General features: G+C 43.5%; 1 protein-coding gene across 2 annotated transcripts in view; it reads left to right on the top strand.

The window, feature by feature from the left end:
- Polh (DNA polymerase eta) overlaps window positions 1-16,043 on the top strand; it is a 32,757-nt gene extending 16,714 nt beyond the window's left edge. For both annotated transcript variants that reach the window (XM_021186486.2, XM_029471680.1), the window contains 5 exons: window positions 1,643-1,762; window positions 3,716-3,839; window positions 5,002-5,067; window positions 10,989-11,158; window positions 14,649-16,043. In XM_021186486.2, coding sequence (XP_021042145.1) covers window positions 1,643-1,762; window positions 3,716-3,839; window positions 5,002-5,067; window positions 10,989-11,158; window positions 14,649-15,492 — 1,324 coding nt within the window. In that variant the 3' untranslated portion in view covers window positions 15,493-16,043. The remainder of the gene's footprint in view (window positions 1-1,642; window positions 1,763-3,715; window positions 3,840-5,001; window positions 5,068-10,988; window positions 11,159-14,648) is intronic.
- The last annotated feature ends 28 nt before the right edge of the window (window positions 16,044-16,071 follow it).

Raw genomic sequence — 16,071 nt, 5'->3', positions numbered from 1 at the left:
CCTGGAACTCACTTTGTAGACCAGGCTGGCCTCGAACTCAGAAATCTGCCTGCCTCTGCCTCCCGAGTGCTGGGATTAAAGGTGTGCACCACCACAGCCCGCTTTTTTTTTTTTTTTTTTTCTTCATTGGACAGTAGTAATGCCCGGAAGGTAGAGGCAGGTAGATCTCTGTGAGTTCAAGGCCAGCCTGGTATACACTGCAAGTTCCAGTACAGCAGGATTGCATAAAGAAAACAAATTGTGTTTTTCCTTCTCCTGGGAGGATGCTGAGGCAAGTCTCACTATACATCTAGGCTGCCCTCATCCTGCCAGAGTTCCTTGTGCCCCAGCCTCCTCCTAAATACTAGGATTATGGGTTGGAGCTACTACATCTAGCTGGAATTTTACTTTCTCTATTATCAAGGGGTGATAATAGAGAAAGGCCCACTTGAAACTCAGTTAATCCATTCCCTTCAGCTTGCTGAATGCTTGGGTTACAGATGTAAGCTGGCACATCTGGCTCAACCAAGGTTTCCAGGTCTGTTAGACTGCTCTCCAGTGAGGCATGAACCCAAACTGATCCGAGAAAGCTTTTATGGGCTGGAGGTGGTAGAGAGCCAGCCAAGAACACAGCAGCATGGAGACATGGAGCAGAAAGAAGGGAAAGTGTCAGATAGTCTCAGGAAACCAAGGGAGCCAGGCCAGGGTCCATATTTATGAAGACACTGACATAGAAACACTGAAGGCAGGCTAAGGATAGTGTTTTCAAAGCCAGCTGAAGAACACTGGCCATGGAAAAGATTTATTTTGGGTTTGGATTTTTTTTAAATTTTTTTTTATCTATTTATTTTAAATTTTTAATTTTCTACTTGTTTTGGTTTTTTGGTTGGTTGGTTTGCTTTTTTTCAAGACAGGGTCTTCTGTAACTTTGCCTGTTTTGGAATTTACTCTGTAGACCAGGCTGGCCTCAAGCTCACAGAGATCCACCTGTTTCTGCCTCCTAAATTCTGGGATTAAATATCATGCTGGGTTTGTAATTTTAATTTCCAAATGGGGGCTGGAGAGATGGCTTTGTGGTTAAGAGCACTGACTGCTCTTCTGGAGGTCCTGAGTTCGATTCCCAGCAACCACATGGTGGCTCACAACCATCTGTAATGGGATCTGATGCCCTCTTCCAATGTGTGTCTGAAGACAGCTACAGTGTACTTACATGAAATAAAAAATAACTTAATTTCCAAATGGGACAATGTGCTTTACACAACTGAAATTTTATATACAAGAAAAAAAATTTGTGTATAGTTGACTTGATAAAAAAATCAGTGATGAATATTTTATGTATGTTCTTGTTAATCTTCCCGGATCCTAGCTGGGAAGAATCATCTAGCTTTGTTTTTCTGTGCACATGTGCGTGTGAGTACAGGTGTACTTGCTGAGCTGGCCCTCATCAACCCTCTGTCAGGGTTGCTGGCACAGACTCTGTAGTCAGCACAGCTGTTTGCTGAGTTGCGGAGCCCTCAGCTCTGTTGGACAGCTAAGAGTTTATAGGACTAAAGTATACTCTGATATTCTCTGTTTGGAGAGCTGCTTGGAGCAGCAGAATGTCTTTGTTTTGGTTAGCTGAATATTTAAATGTAACTTATAATCCCTTCTCTTCTTTGTTTAGCCGAAGTCTTGGAGGAAAGCTAGGGGCTTCTGTCATTGAAGTCCTTGGGATAGAATACATGGGTGACCTGACCCAGTTCACTGAATCCCAGCTCCAGAGTCATTTTGGAGAGAAGAATGGGTAAGTGGTGTATATTATTATTATTTAATTTTTTTTTTTTTTGTTTTTAAGACAGGGTCTTAGTGTACAGCCCTGACTGTCCAGGAACTCCCTCTGTAGTCCAGACTAGTCTTGAACTCAGAGATTACCTGCATCTTCCTCTTTTTTTTTTTTTTTTTTTTTGTTGTTGTTGTTGTTGTTGTTTTGCTTTGTATTGTTTTTCAAGACAGGGTTTTGCTGTAGCCCTGGCTGTCCTGACCAGCCTGGCCTCGAACTCAGAAATCCACCTGCCTCTGCCTCCCAAATGCTTGGATTAAAAGCGTGCACCACCACACCCGGGTTCTGCATCTTCCTCTTAAGTGCTAGGATTAAAGATATGTGCCACCACAGGCTATAAGTGGTTAATATTATTTTTCAAATGTAATCTTTATGGAGATACTAAATTCAATACAGATAAAAAAAGCTTTTAGTCAAAAGGGCCAGATAGCCCACGCCAGATTCAAACTTGATATGTAACCAAGAGTAACCTTCAAGTGCTGCTCCTGTTGTCTACCTCCTAACCCTTAGATAACAGGCATTCATCAACATACCCAACCTGTGACTTGTGTTCCATGAGGTTACGTCATGGTTTGGGAATATTAGTTCCCACCAGACAGTAACCCGTGATCTTAGTTCTTGGGAGAACAAGTCTGAAGTCAGTATGATCCACATAGACCTTGGCTCCAAAAAAGAAAAAAAAAGAAAAAAAAAGGTTTGGGATATCACTCATTGGTGGAGCACTTCCCTAACATGCTACAAGGCTCTATCCCTCTAAGTCATCTTCCTGTATGCTTGGGTGGTTGATAAGAATGGTCCATGTGAAAGCTGAATATATTCTATCCCCTTGTTTATTTTGGCAGTACTGGGAATTGGCCCCAGGCCTGTGCATGTTAGGAAAGCACCGTGCTGTAAGGCTGGCTTACCAGCTTTTCTCCTGTGCTTCTTATTCAAGTCTTACTAAGTCATCCGGGTAGGCTGTGAACATGGAGGTCTTCTGCCTCAGCTGCCAAGACCATGAATTCCAGATCTCCATGACCAGGCTCCTCATCCCAGTGTGTGTGTGTGTGTGTGTGTGTTATCTGCTGATATTACAAATTTTTGTGTTTCAGTCCTAATAGTACAAAATGTTGAATTGTGGCTTTCTAGTTGGTGGTTTGAAAAAAAATGAATGGTGGTTTGGCTTTAGAAAGTAGGACTAGTTCTCCCAGGGCTCTGTCAGAACTTATGTATTCTTAATTTTAGATACAGTTTTAAAAATTAATTTAATTGAGACATAGTCTTAAGTCACACAGCCTTGAACTCCTGATCCTTTTGCCTCCACCTCACAAGTGCTAGGACACACCAAGCTACTAATTTTATTTTCTTTTTGTTTGCAGTCTGGGGGGTTGAATCTAGGGCCTTGCACATGCTAGACAAATGCTCTACCATTGAGCTGTATTCCCCAGCCTCAATCATTTTTTTCATGGAGAGGATAAAGGCTAATGGAGTATTTTGTTTTAACAAGAATATTTAAGCAGTCAGGCATGGTGATTCGTGCCTTCAATCCCAAAACTCGGGAGGCAGCGGCCTCAGGAGGCAGCGGCAGGAGGATCTCTGTGAGTTCCAGGCCAGCCAGGTCTACAGCTTGATTTCCAGGAGAGCATAGGTATACAAAGAAACCCTGTCACAAAACAAAACAATAATTTAGACATGGTGGCTTGTGCTTATAATTTCAACCCTTGAGAGGCCAGGGCAGGAAGCTCATGAGCTGGAAGCCAGCCTGGGCTGCGTAGTCTATGCTGTTTATAGATAGGTGAGAAACCAAGCATGTGGCTCGCATCTATAGGCCTGGTGGGATCACAATTAAAGGCCAGTTGAATAAACGGTGAGACCTTCTCTTTAGGAAGTAAACAAAAATAAGGAGAGTAATTCTTAATGTCTTCTGCTGGATTTTAGGTCTTGGCTGTATGCCATGTGTCGAGGTATTGAACACGATCCAGTTAAACCCAGGCAGTTACCTAAAACTATTGGCTGCAGCAAGAACTTTCCAGGGAAAACAGCTCTGGCGACTCGGGAGCAGGTAAGCAGGCCTTCTCCATGGAACACTGCTGCTTTTAAAGGAGGCAGCGGATTTCCGTAGCCCTTCTATGTATACTGGGTTAGATGGTTACCTTTATTTTAGGATATTAAAAAAATAGAAATTGATTTTTTTTTTTATATGAGTATACTGGAGCCGTCATCAGACACACCAGAAGACAGCATTGGATCCCATTACAGATGGTTGTGAGCCACCATGTGGTTGCTGGAAATTGAACTGAGGACCTCTGGAAGAGCAGTCAGTGCTCTTAACCGCTGAGCCATCTCTCCAGCCCTAAAAATCAATTTTTTTTTTAATGTTGGAATAACTAGTTCAGTTTGTAATTTTTCCTCCTTCAATCTAAAAAGGTGTAAAGTAGGACTGGCTGCAATGGACAATGAAATTTCATGTCTTTTTTGTAAGTAGGAACTTCAAAACCCTAAAATATTGTGCCTTGCCCACTTTGGGATCTTCCTTAGAATTGAAACAGGGTAGAATTTACCAGATGGCCCCGTCAGGACAACTGAAGTGAAGGGCTTGGAGCCGAGGGTGGTGGAGACACCTGTAATCTGGGCAGGCAGGAGGCAGAGTCGCTTACACTGAGAGCGGGTTGCAGTATCCTGACTAAACAAATGGTGTTCCCATGTGTGTAGATGGATGTGTGTGCAGACACAGGGGAGAGGTCAGATGACTGCTTTATTACCTACCTGGTTCTCTCGAGATGATCTCTTGTTGAACCTGACACTGTGTTGGCAGCCAGCAAAAATCCCCGTGATCCTCCTCGTGTGTGTCTCTGTCCCCGCTAGCCGTGGGTCATGCTGTATCGTGACTGCTGACACTGAAACTCTTCCCTTCATTCTTGCACCACAAGCACTCTTACTACTGAGTCATTTCCCTTTCCCAATAATTAAAACCTTTTTTCCCTTGGTGTTGAGAGGTTTTTTTCTGTGTAGCCCAGCCTTGAACTCATGATTCTTCTGCCTCAGCTTCTAGAGTCTGGGATTAGAGGTTTGTACACTGTGCCTGACTGCGGAAGAACACAGCACCAAGAGCTCCGTGTTTCGTTACAGGGATCCACTGCCTGGTTCATCAGATGTCTATTAAATGAAAGATTTATAAAATCACATTTTAAAAACCTGAAAGTTTTTGGCTTTTTTTCTTATAGGTACAGTGGTGGCTTTTGCAGTTAGCTCTGGAACTTGAGGAGAGGCTAACCAAAGACCGAAATGATGTAAGATTTTTTTTTTCTCTATTAATCTTTGAGATTCAAATGGTAACTGCCCCTTACCCTGTGGAGAAGAAACAGAGAAAATAGAGTCAGCTTAGGGAAATTTGTGAAAGTTTGTTTGGCCAGATGCTTTTAATCTCAGCACTAGGGAGACAGAGGCAGGTAGATGCCAGCCTGGTCTATATAGCACCTTCCAGGAATCCAGGGCTATGTAGACAGACTGTTTTTCAAAAAGAAAGAAAAAAAGTTTGTTAAAATAGGAGCCAAGGCTTAGCCTTGAATTTGCCAATCCTATCTTCGGGTTCCCAATTTCTAGGATTATAGGCACGACTTAGCAAGCTTGGCTGAGTGGTCTTTCATCTTGTTCTGACACAGGTCCACAGAACAGAGTGTGCGGGGACTGAGGATTCAGCTTAGTCGGTAGAGTGCTTGCTTAGCGTGCTCAGCGTGAGGTTGATACCCAGCACCTAATAAACACCCGACGCTAAGATCATCCCTGACCAAACAGTCACTGGAGTCTGTGGAAGCCCAGCTTTGTAAATGGAGGAACTTCCTCTAATTATGCTCCTCTCCTTACCATTCGCCTTTTCTGTTTTGTATTTTCTTCTTATCTAAAATCTCCTGCAACATGAAAAGGATTAGTGGATTTCATCAGAGTAAATCTCCATTGAGCTGTATAAGTCATTGCATTTAAACATGGTGGAAGGTTGGTTATTTTTAAGTTATTTCATGTGATAGGTGTCTTGGGTACACATCTGGAAGCCAGAGGACTCACCTTGTGGAGTCTGTTCTGTCTACCTTTATACAGGTAGGTTCCAGGGATGGAACTCAGGTGGTCAGCCTTGCACTGTAAGCACTGTAAGTTTTGGGTTTTCTTTATTTCGTGTTCATGTCTTTGTGTATGTGTATATATGTGAGGGTGCCCTTGGAGGCCAGAAGCCAGCACTGGGCCCCCTAGAACTGAAATGAGAGATGCTTGTGAGCTACCTGACGTAGTTACTTGGAACCAAACTCAGCTCCTCTGCAAGCCCAGCACAGCCTTCTTAACTGCGTAGCCTTCTGGGCAGACCCCATCATGGAAGCTTTAAAGACAAGGTATTAATCAAACATTAGACATTTAACTGTTTCTTCTCTTTCTAAGTAACTTGGTTTTGTTGTGAAATAGGGTCTCCCTATGTAGCTTTGTCTGGCCTACAACTCACAGTGATGCACCTGCTTCTGCTACCTCCCAGGTTAGGCATCCTGAACCCTTCCTTCTGTCTCTACCTCCCAAGCACGAGGATGGGTGGCATGGTCTCCCCCTGCCTGGATCATGTGTATACTGAGATACATAAAGTACCCCGTCTGCAGTGTACAGTTCAGTGGTTTTAGTATGTTCCAGAATTATATAACATAATCAGCTTTATCTCTGTTTGTTTAGGGGTTTTGTTGTTGTTGTTGTTGTTTTCCAAGACAGGGTTTCATGTGTAGCCTTGTCTATGCTGGAACTCACCCTGTAGACCAGGATGGCTGGCCTTGAACTCAGAGATTTGCTTGCCTCTGCCTCCTGCATGCTGGGACTAATGATGTGTAACACTGCTACCTAGCTATTTGTTTATTTTTAATTTAATTTTTGAGACAGGCTCTCACTGTATTCCTGGTTGGCCTAGATGAAATTTATTATATAGACCAGGATAACCTTGAACTGACAGACTTCTGTCTGCATCTGCTTCTTTTTTTTTTTCTGTTTTTTCGAGACAGGGTTTCTCTGTGTAGCCCTGGCTGTCCTGGAACTCACTTTGTAGACCAGGCTGACCTCGAACTCAGAAATCCGCCTGCCTCTGCCTCCCAAGTGCTGGGATTAAAGGCGTGTGCCACCACGCCCGGCTGCATCTGCTTCTTGAGTGCTGGGACTACAGGTGTGTGCCACTGCACACAGCTTTACAGTTAGCCTTAGAATATGTTCATTTACTCTCAAAAGAAATTCTATACCCATTAGCAGTCATCCTTCATTTCTTCCCCACTCATCCTCTGTAGTCCCCAGCATCATTTTAATATGATGGTGAACACCTTTCATCCCATATTACATGAGCTGCTGAAGGGCTTAACCATGCCTCAAAAAAAAAGTCCCTGGCTATTTGCTGTAAGGAAACCATGCAGTGTGTGGCATTTTCACTGAGCTCACTCATATTATAGCACGTCAGTGTTTACTTCCTTTTGTGGCCGGATAAGAGTTATTATTAGTAAATGGATATTTGGGTTATTTCTACTCTGGGCCATTATCAGTAATGCTAACAGTCCATGTTTTCATCCTAGGAGCACAATTACTGTGTCACATGGTAACTATGTTTAGCATTTTGAAAAATTTGGCAGACTGCTTTCTGTAGCAGCTTATCATGTTATATCCCTGCTTCCAGTGTAAGGGAGAGAGACAGACACAGATTATTCAATTAAATAGTATTAATAAATCTGGGCATGTGAAACCCACCTCGATGGTTTATGTTCCCAAACTAAAGACACACACAGCCTTTATATTTTAATATGCCTTAATCAGCATAGTAGCTGGGTGACTACCTAGCCTCCAATGCTGCTAGAATCTTACCTCCTGCTGATAATTCCAGTTACTGCTTAATAATTCCTGAGTTCTATCTTGGCTGCTCCACACCCAGTTGGGCCGCCCTCTAGTCCCTGCTCTCCTGGCTCCTTCACATGGCGGCCATGCCTCTCTGTCCTGCACTCTTCTCAGGCATGGCGTCTCTCCTCCCCTCCACATTCTCCTAGCATGGCATATCCCTCCTTCCTCTTTCTCTTCCTGGCCCCAAGCCTGGTGGGAATCCTAAAATTTGCCTCTATCTGCCCTGCCCAGCTTTTGGCTGTTGGCATCTTTATTTACCAATAAAAACCAACTGGGAGCAGGTTCCCAGAAACTCCGTGACTATAGGCAACTACAGAGACATCTGTGTGCAGTGCAGGTGTCTGCAGAGGTGAGAAGAGCCGAGTTACAGGGAGTTGGAAGCCACTTGATGTGGGTGCTGGGCCCAGAACGCTGTCCTCTGCAGGATTTAAGTGCACTCTCCCACTGAGGCAGCTCTTGAGCTGAACATGAGTTCTGTTTGCCCCTTTTGTTTTCCTTTTTAATGAAGCACAAATAGCCCCATGTTTGGGGCATGCTGCTTTTCTCTGTGTCGTTCCAGTTTTGTTGTCTATAGTATTTAAGTTTAACATTTGTTTGATAGCTAGACATATTACCATGTGGTTTATTGGCCATTTGTACATCTTCCCTGGAGAAGTGTTACTTTTTCCCTTATACTCTAGTTTTGTGGGCAGCCGAGACAGAAGGATCACAGGCTGCTAGTCAGGTGAGGAAGGGAGGAGCTACAGCTCAGTGAGAGAGACCCTGCCATGGGGAGAATGCTGCCAGCACTAGGGAGATCATGGCCTCTTCTGGGTGCCACATGAGTACACACACACATACACACCCCACATCCCAGACAAAACCATACACACACACACACACACACATACACCTTTAAAAAAGCCTTGGGGCTGGAAAGATGATTTAGAGCACTGGCTCTAGAGAATGGAGTTTTTCTAACTGCTCAGTGGTTAAGAGCACTGGCTGCTTTTCCAGAGGACCCAGATTCAATTCTCAGCACCCACATGGCAGCTCACTCTTATCTTTAACTCCAGTTGCGGGGCTTCTGACACCCTCACACAGACATGCATGCAAGACACTAATGAACAAAAATAAAATAAAAAATAAATTAAGCTCTTGCTTCTCTAGCCCTCTTGCTCCCTCTCCCCTCCCTTCTCCCCTCTCTCCACGTGGCCATGGCCGGCTTCTATGTCTCTACCTTTTCTCTCTCTGTTTTCTACAATAAAATCTAAAACCATGAAAAAAATACATTAAGATGCAAATCTCTACAAATGAATCTTATGACCACCCCACACCCTTGGATAATTTTTTTTTTTTTCGAGACAGGGTTTCTCTGTGTAGCCCTGGCTGTCCTGGAACTCACTTTGTAGACCAGGCTGGCCCCGAACTCAGAAATCCACCTCCCTCTGCCTCCCAAGTGCTGGGATTAAAGGCGTGTGCCACCACTGCCCGGCTTGGATAGTCTTACTAGCATCTTTTAACTTTGAAAAGGAGTCTGTCTTGGGATTTCCATTGCTGTGAAGAGACACCATGCCCAAGGCAACTCTTACAAAGGACAACATTTAACTGGGGCTGGCTACAGTTTCAGGAGTCCATTATCATCAAGGTGGGAGCATGGCTGGCTGTATCCAGGCAGGGATGGCACTGGAGAAGGAGCTGAGAGGTCTACATCTTGATCTGAAGGGAACTAGGAGAAGATTGGCTTTTCTAGGCAGCTAGAAGGAGAAACTCAAAGCCCACCCCCACAATGACACACTGCTTCCAACAAGGCCACACCTTCTACTAGTGCCCCTCCCTGGGCCAAGCATATACAAACTAGCACAGAGCCTTACATACTTTTCACCAGGTACACTCTGCCTGAGGTTTTTATTTCTGTTACTGAGGGTAGCATTTAGATGCTTCCACTTGACTGGAGTCAGTACTTGCTGTCTCTGGAGCTACTGTACATTGTAGATGTACATCCCAGAGATGGCTATGAAAAGTACTACCACAATAGGTTGCTGGTTTAAGAATAAGAATCTAGGCAGAAGAGTAAGCTTACTGAGAACTGTTAATTCTTAACATCCTAGATTTCAGACATTTTCCTGACTTGTTTTTCAGTATCATAGTCATTTGTAATGAAAACCATGACAGTCTCAAATACATCTATTCTGTCCTATCTCCATTACTTGTCAAAATACTCTTTGGTGTTTTTGTGTGTCTCTCTTTTTAAAAAAATATTTATTTATTTGTTTGTTTGTTTGTTTATTATATGTAAGTACACTGTAGCTGTCTTCACACACTCCAGAAGAGGGCATCAGATTTCGTTACGGATGGTTGTGAGCCACCATGTGGTTGCTGGGACTTGAACTCAGGACCTTTGGAAAAGCAATCGGCACTCTTAACTGCTGAGCCATCTCACCAGCCCTTGTTTGTCTCTTAAATAGCAAGCAAGTAGCTCATGGATCTCAGGCTAGCCTCAAACTCAGTTATCTATAATTGATGACTTTGAACTTCAGCGTCTTCTCCCTCAGGTACTGTTATGCCTGGCTTATATGTTCAAGCTCAAGGCTTACATGCTAGGCAAGCACTTTACAAACTAAGCTACATCCCCAGTCCCTATCCCATGTTTTAATATTCTGTGACAATTCATCACTCAAAATCTATCCTATTTTTTTTTTTCAATGCCGGGAATCAAATCCATGATCTCGTATATGCTTCTTATAACTAGAAAGAACACAGACTTTCTTTGTGTGATAGCCTGTAGTAAGGGTTTGTTTTTTTGTTTTTGTTTTTTTGTTGTTGTTTAGACAAGGTTTCTCTGTGTAGCCTTGGCTTTGTAAACCAGGCTAGTTTTGAGCTCACAGAGATCTGCCCTGCTTCTGCCTTCTGAGTGTTGGAACTAGAGGTATGTGTCACCACTGCCTGGCCTGTAGGCCGATTTTTATTCAGGAATTTCTACTATAGGCTCTTCCTCTTATAACACTGGACCCATTGTCTTATGCTTGTATTTAGTATACATTTATATTTTATATAAATATATACTAGAATAAAGAGCTTCCTTTTTTGTTCAGTAAAATTTTTTTTTTTTTAAATACGATCTTACAATGCAGCCCTGACTTACCCGGAACCTGGTATGTAGACCAGGATGACTAAACCCCTAGAGATTCATCTCTCTCCACCTCCCCAGTGCTGGGATAAAAGGAGTCCAACACCATGCCTAGCTTTTTAATTGAGTTTCCAAATCATTCTATTATCCTGAACATGCTCTTAGTAACTCCTTCTGGCCTCAACCCTTCTCTCTCCACAGAATGACCGCGTGGCCACTCAGCTGGTCGTCAGTATTCGTGTTCAGGGAGACAGGCGTCTCAGCAGCCTGCGGCGGTGCTGTGCCCTCCATCGCTATGACGCTCACAAGATGAGCCAGGATGCATTTGCTGCCATCAGGAACTGTAATACATCTGGAATCCAAACTGAGTGGTGAGACTCTTATTTTCAGTTTATCTTCTTAAGACCGAAGGGGGTAGGGGGCAGGGGACAGCACTGGGCAGTGGTGACCCAACCTTTAATCCCACCACCTGGGAGGCAGAGGTAGCAGGATCTCTGTGAGTTCAAGGCCAGCCTGATCTACAAAGTCAAAGCTACACAGAGAAACCCTGTCTCAAAAAAAGAAAAACAAAAGAAAAGAAAAAACAACAACAAAAAGAAAAGCCAAAGGTTTCTTTTGTCGCTTAGCTGTAAGGTCAGTGAGCTTCTGGCCTCTCGTCTGGGGTCATTGCTTTGTGACTCTGACGAGCAACACCTACTAGGTAAGGGTGACCAAGATCTAAGGAAGATGGTAAAAATGAGGAGGTTCAGCCAGAAGAGGCAGAGGCAGGCACATCTCTGTGAGTTAAGGGGCCAGCCTGGTCTATAAAGTGAGTTCCATGACAGGCAGGTATGCACAGAAAAGCCCTGTGTGTGTGTGTTGGGAGGGCTGTCAGTTGCAGGGTTTTTTGGTTTTGCTTTGTTTTTCCCTACATTTGGTGCATTCTTGTACCCACGGGTGCATTTAGTATCCAGAAGACAACATGAACCAGCACCACTCCTGTCTGTACCAGCTTACAGAATGCAGGGAAATGACTGCCTGCACTCAGGGACTAATACACTTAGGAACTTCTTAAACTACCTAATTGTATCTTAAAACCATCTTTCATGATTTTTATTCAGAAATTTTTCCTATAGTCTAGGCTCTGTGTACCCAACCCATTGTCCTATACTTACTAGATGTTTAGAACGTACTTGTATTTTATCTAAATAGGTACTATAATCGCCTCAGTTTTTTTGCTTACTAATTTTCCTGTTGAATGTTTTAGACAAGGTCTTTCTCTGCAGCCCTCTCCTCCTGGCCACTTTGGGAGCTGGAAATGGAAGCCATGCTCTCTTGTGCATAGGCAAGCAGTCAACTGCTGAGCTGCACTCTAGCTCTTCTTTATCATATAAGTTCTATAGACATCCCTCCTCTGCGGGGCATGACACATCACCAAGACACAAACCCAGTTGTTGAGTCATGCTTATTTTTCTGTCCTGATATCATTATAGATATTTTTTTTTTTTTTTGGTTTTTTCAAGACAGGGTTTCTCTGTATAGCCCTGGCTGTCCTGGAACTCACTTTGTAGACCAGGATGGCCTCGAACTCAGAAATCCGCCTGCCTCTGCCTCCCGAGTGCTGGGATTAAAGGCGTGCGCCACCACGCCCAGCTCATTATAGATATTTTAATTAATTAATTGGTTAATTAATTTATTTATTATATGTAAGTACACTGTAGCTGTCTTCAGACACTCCAGAAGAGGGAGTCAGATCTCATTACGGATGGTTGTGAGCCACCATGTGGTTGTTGGAATTTGAACTCAGGACCTTTGGAAGAGCAGTCAGTGCTCTTAGCTGCTGAGCCATCTCTCTAGCCTCTGTAGATGTTTTAAAGATAGGGACTCCTGGGGCTGGAGAGATGGCTCAGCAGTTAAGAGCACTGACAGCTCTTCCAAAGGCCCTGAGTTCAATTCCCAACAACCACATGGTGGCAGTGACAGTATACTCACATACATAAAATAAATAAATCTTTTTTTAAAAAGGGTAGGGACTTTGTATTCCAGGCAGTGTAGCCCGAGATGTCTCTGTACATCTGATCCTCCTGCCTGCATCTCCCAAGTGCTGAGGTCACAGGCCCATATCATCATATACCTGGCTTGTGAGGTACTGGGGATTGAACCCAAGGCTTCACGCGTAGGAGGCAAGCACCCTCCCTCCCTCTACTGAGTTAGAGCCTCAGCCCTAAGTCAAAGTCCTGACTTCTATCCCCAGTTCCTCACCCCATCCTCCCCTGTCCCAAGAAAAGCAAGGTATTTTCAAGCCAGTCTTGATGGATCAGAATTGAAAGTCATCCTTAGCTACATAGGAAGATCTTGTTTTCCTGAAAACCAAAGAAGGATATTCTAAAATCATTATGACAGAAATATAAACTTGTCATTGAAGATTTATAAAAAAGTTCAGTTCACCTAAAGTATTGCTTATCTAAATGAATTGACAAGTGTACAAAACTGTAACATTTGCTTTGTTCTAATTGCTTGTCCACAAATGTTAATGTTACACGGACCCGAATGATAACTGTGGCACTGTATTTATAGGAATCCTTACTTGAAAACCATTGCAGGACTACTGACAGTATCTGTTTATAATGTAAAGTATAAAGCCTGAGCACAGTGCCAGCATTTCCTTTTGCTGTTTGAGACAGTGTCTTGCTGTGGGGCGTAAGCTGGCCTTGAACTCATCATCTTTCTGCCTTGGCTCTAGTACTGAATCCCAGGCATGTGTTACCACATTCAACTCACAGGAACCTAAAATAGCATTTGCTCTTATCTGATTGAAGAACTAGCATGTATGTAGCCTGCATGTTTATATTCTGTAACATGTATGTAACATGTATGCAACCTGCGTGTTTATAATCTGAAATACATGGAGATAGATAATGAACTTTTTTTTTTTGGAGGGGGTTGGGGATTTCTTTTTTTTTTAAGTTTTTAGTTTAGTTTTGTTTCTGAGACAGGATTTCTGTGTAGCTACCATGGGCTGGCGAGATGGCTCAGTGGTTAAGAGAACTGACTGCTCTTCCAAAGGCCCTGTGTTCAAATCCCAGCAACCACATGGTGGCTCACAACCATCCGCTATGAGATCTGATGCCTTCTTCTGGTGTGTCTGAAGGCAGCTACAGTGTACTTATATACACAAAATAAATCTTTAAAAAGAAAGAAAGAAAGAGAAAAAAGATGTTTCTGAGACTGAGATTTGAAATGAAAATCTTGATAGAAAATTTTATCTTGAAAAATTCTATAATCCTGGGTTAAGATTGGAATTTTTTCACTTATTTTGTATATCCATGTAGTACATGTGGATCTCTGATGAGTTGGTCTACAAACTAAACCCAGGCTGTCTAGCTGTGGGATGTAGCTGGGAATGACCTTCCACATCTGCTCTATACCTACTCAAGTGTTGCCTTCAATAAAATTTGTGTTGCTAGGTGTGATGGAGGCACACCTTTAGTCCCAGAACTCAGGAGACACAGGGTGGTCTACATAGTTCCAGACCAGCTAGAGTTACATAGTGAGACCCTGTCTCAGGAAAGAAAACAAAAACAAAAACAAACCAAAATTTGTTGCCCCACCGCTTAATTACAGCAACTTCTGCTAAATCATGGATTCTAAGTGGTCTAGCACTAGCAGTGAGAGTGTGTTCCCCCAACAAGTCAGGAACCTGCTAGAAACTCATTCTGTTATCCCAGCCTACTTTATATTAATATGCTACACAATAATGGCTGTGAAATGCTGGAGTAAGAATAATTTCCTTTCATAATAGAACCAGAGTTGTAATTTATTGGATCTGAGCTCTTAAAACAGTGACTCGGTAACTTCCTTGTTGTGTTCCTTTGTACCCAGGTCCCCTCCTCTCACGATGCTCTTCCTCTGTGCTACCAAGTTCTCTGCGGCTGCCCCTCCAGCTTGCATGGATATCACTGCGTTCCTGAGTAGTGACTCAAGTTGTCAGCCAAAGGTGCCAATTGCCAGCTCTGAGACTAGGACCCAGGCACCTGGCCCAGCTGTACCAACCTCTAAAGAGGCAGCCACATCTCTAGCATCTTTTTTTCAAAAAGCTGCCAAAAAGCAGAAAATGAAAGAGACTTCCTTTGTACCTGTTAACACAGCCACAGAGAAGTTATCATCCAAGCCTTCACTTGTGTTCCAAAGCAGCCAGACCACAGGAAGTCAGTCTTTCTTTAAGCAGAAGAGCCTGCTGCTCCAGCACACACAGCTGAGGGACTCTGCAACTCCTGACCCTCCACAGGCCAACCCTGAAGTGCAACCAAACTGTCTGCCAACAGAGTGTGTAGCCTGTGGTCCTGACGATGGAGTGTTGAAGCCGGTATCCTCTAAAGCAGTGTCTACAGAAATGAATGTGGCTGGGGACAGTCCAAACATGCCGGATTCTCCAGCTTACAAATCTCAGGAGGTGGCCCAAAGGGCCACTGAGGACCACGTGCTCTGTGAGAAGTGTGACTCCCTGGTTCCAGTGTGGGACATGCCAGAACACATGGACTACCATTTTGCATTGGAGTTGCAGAAGTCTTTTTTGCAGCCTTGTACTTCAAAACCCCAGGCTATTCCTGCCATGTCTCCTCAGGGCAAAAGAAATCCCAAGAGTCCCTCGGCTTCCAGTAGTAAGCGCCTTAAGCCCCACGGCATGCAGACACTGGAATCGTTTTTTAAGCCACTGGCGCATTAGTGCTGCCCGGGGCGTCAGGAGAGCGTTACTATTTTATTTCTAAGGGATGGGATCGCGCTGACTGCTCAAGGGGAGTATGACATTTCTAATACAAAGTTAGGGGTGTTTTCTTCCAGTGGGATTCTGCTCCTGTTGCTGATCCATGCTTTTCCTCTCTAGGGAGATAGTGTCATAAAAGGTATAAAGAACCTTGGCAAGCTCACTCGCTTCCTATAAAACTAACTAAGGACTAAACGGAGTTAGGAGTACAACCCAAAAAAACTGTAAAAGAAAGGGGGAAGTGGGGCTGGAGATAGAGCTCACTTGTCTAGGACGGCTTGTGCAAGGCCCCATGTTTCCCGGTTCTGGGAGGAAAACGAGGACTATTAAGATGGGCAAGTGCAAACGGCCAAAGTAATGGATTTAGCAGTCTTTCTCAGCCTGCTGTTGGGATTAAATCTTTCAGGCTTTTCTGATAAATTACATGACTTTGAATTACGTATGAAACCAGGTAGTAGGTTTAATGGATAGGAAAACAGACAGCATAGATATTTTTTCCTACATAAATATAAATCAACTTACTTTTTTTTTTTTTTTTTT

Source organism: Mus caroli, chromosome 17 (assembly GCF_900094665.2).
Source record: "Mus caroli chromosome 17, CAROLI_EIJ_v1.1, whole genome shotgun sequence".
Lineage (NCBI taxonomy): Eukaryota > Metazoa > Chordata > Mammalia > Rodentia > Muridae > Mus > Mus caroli.
Note: the sequence above shows the minus strand (reverse complement) of the source record. Positions and strands in the feature narration are given on the sequence as shown.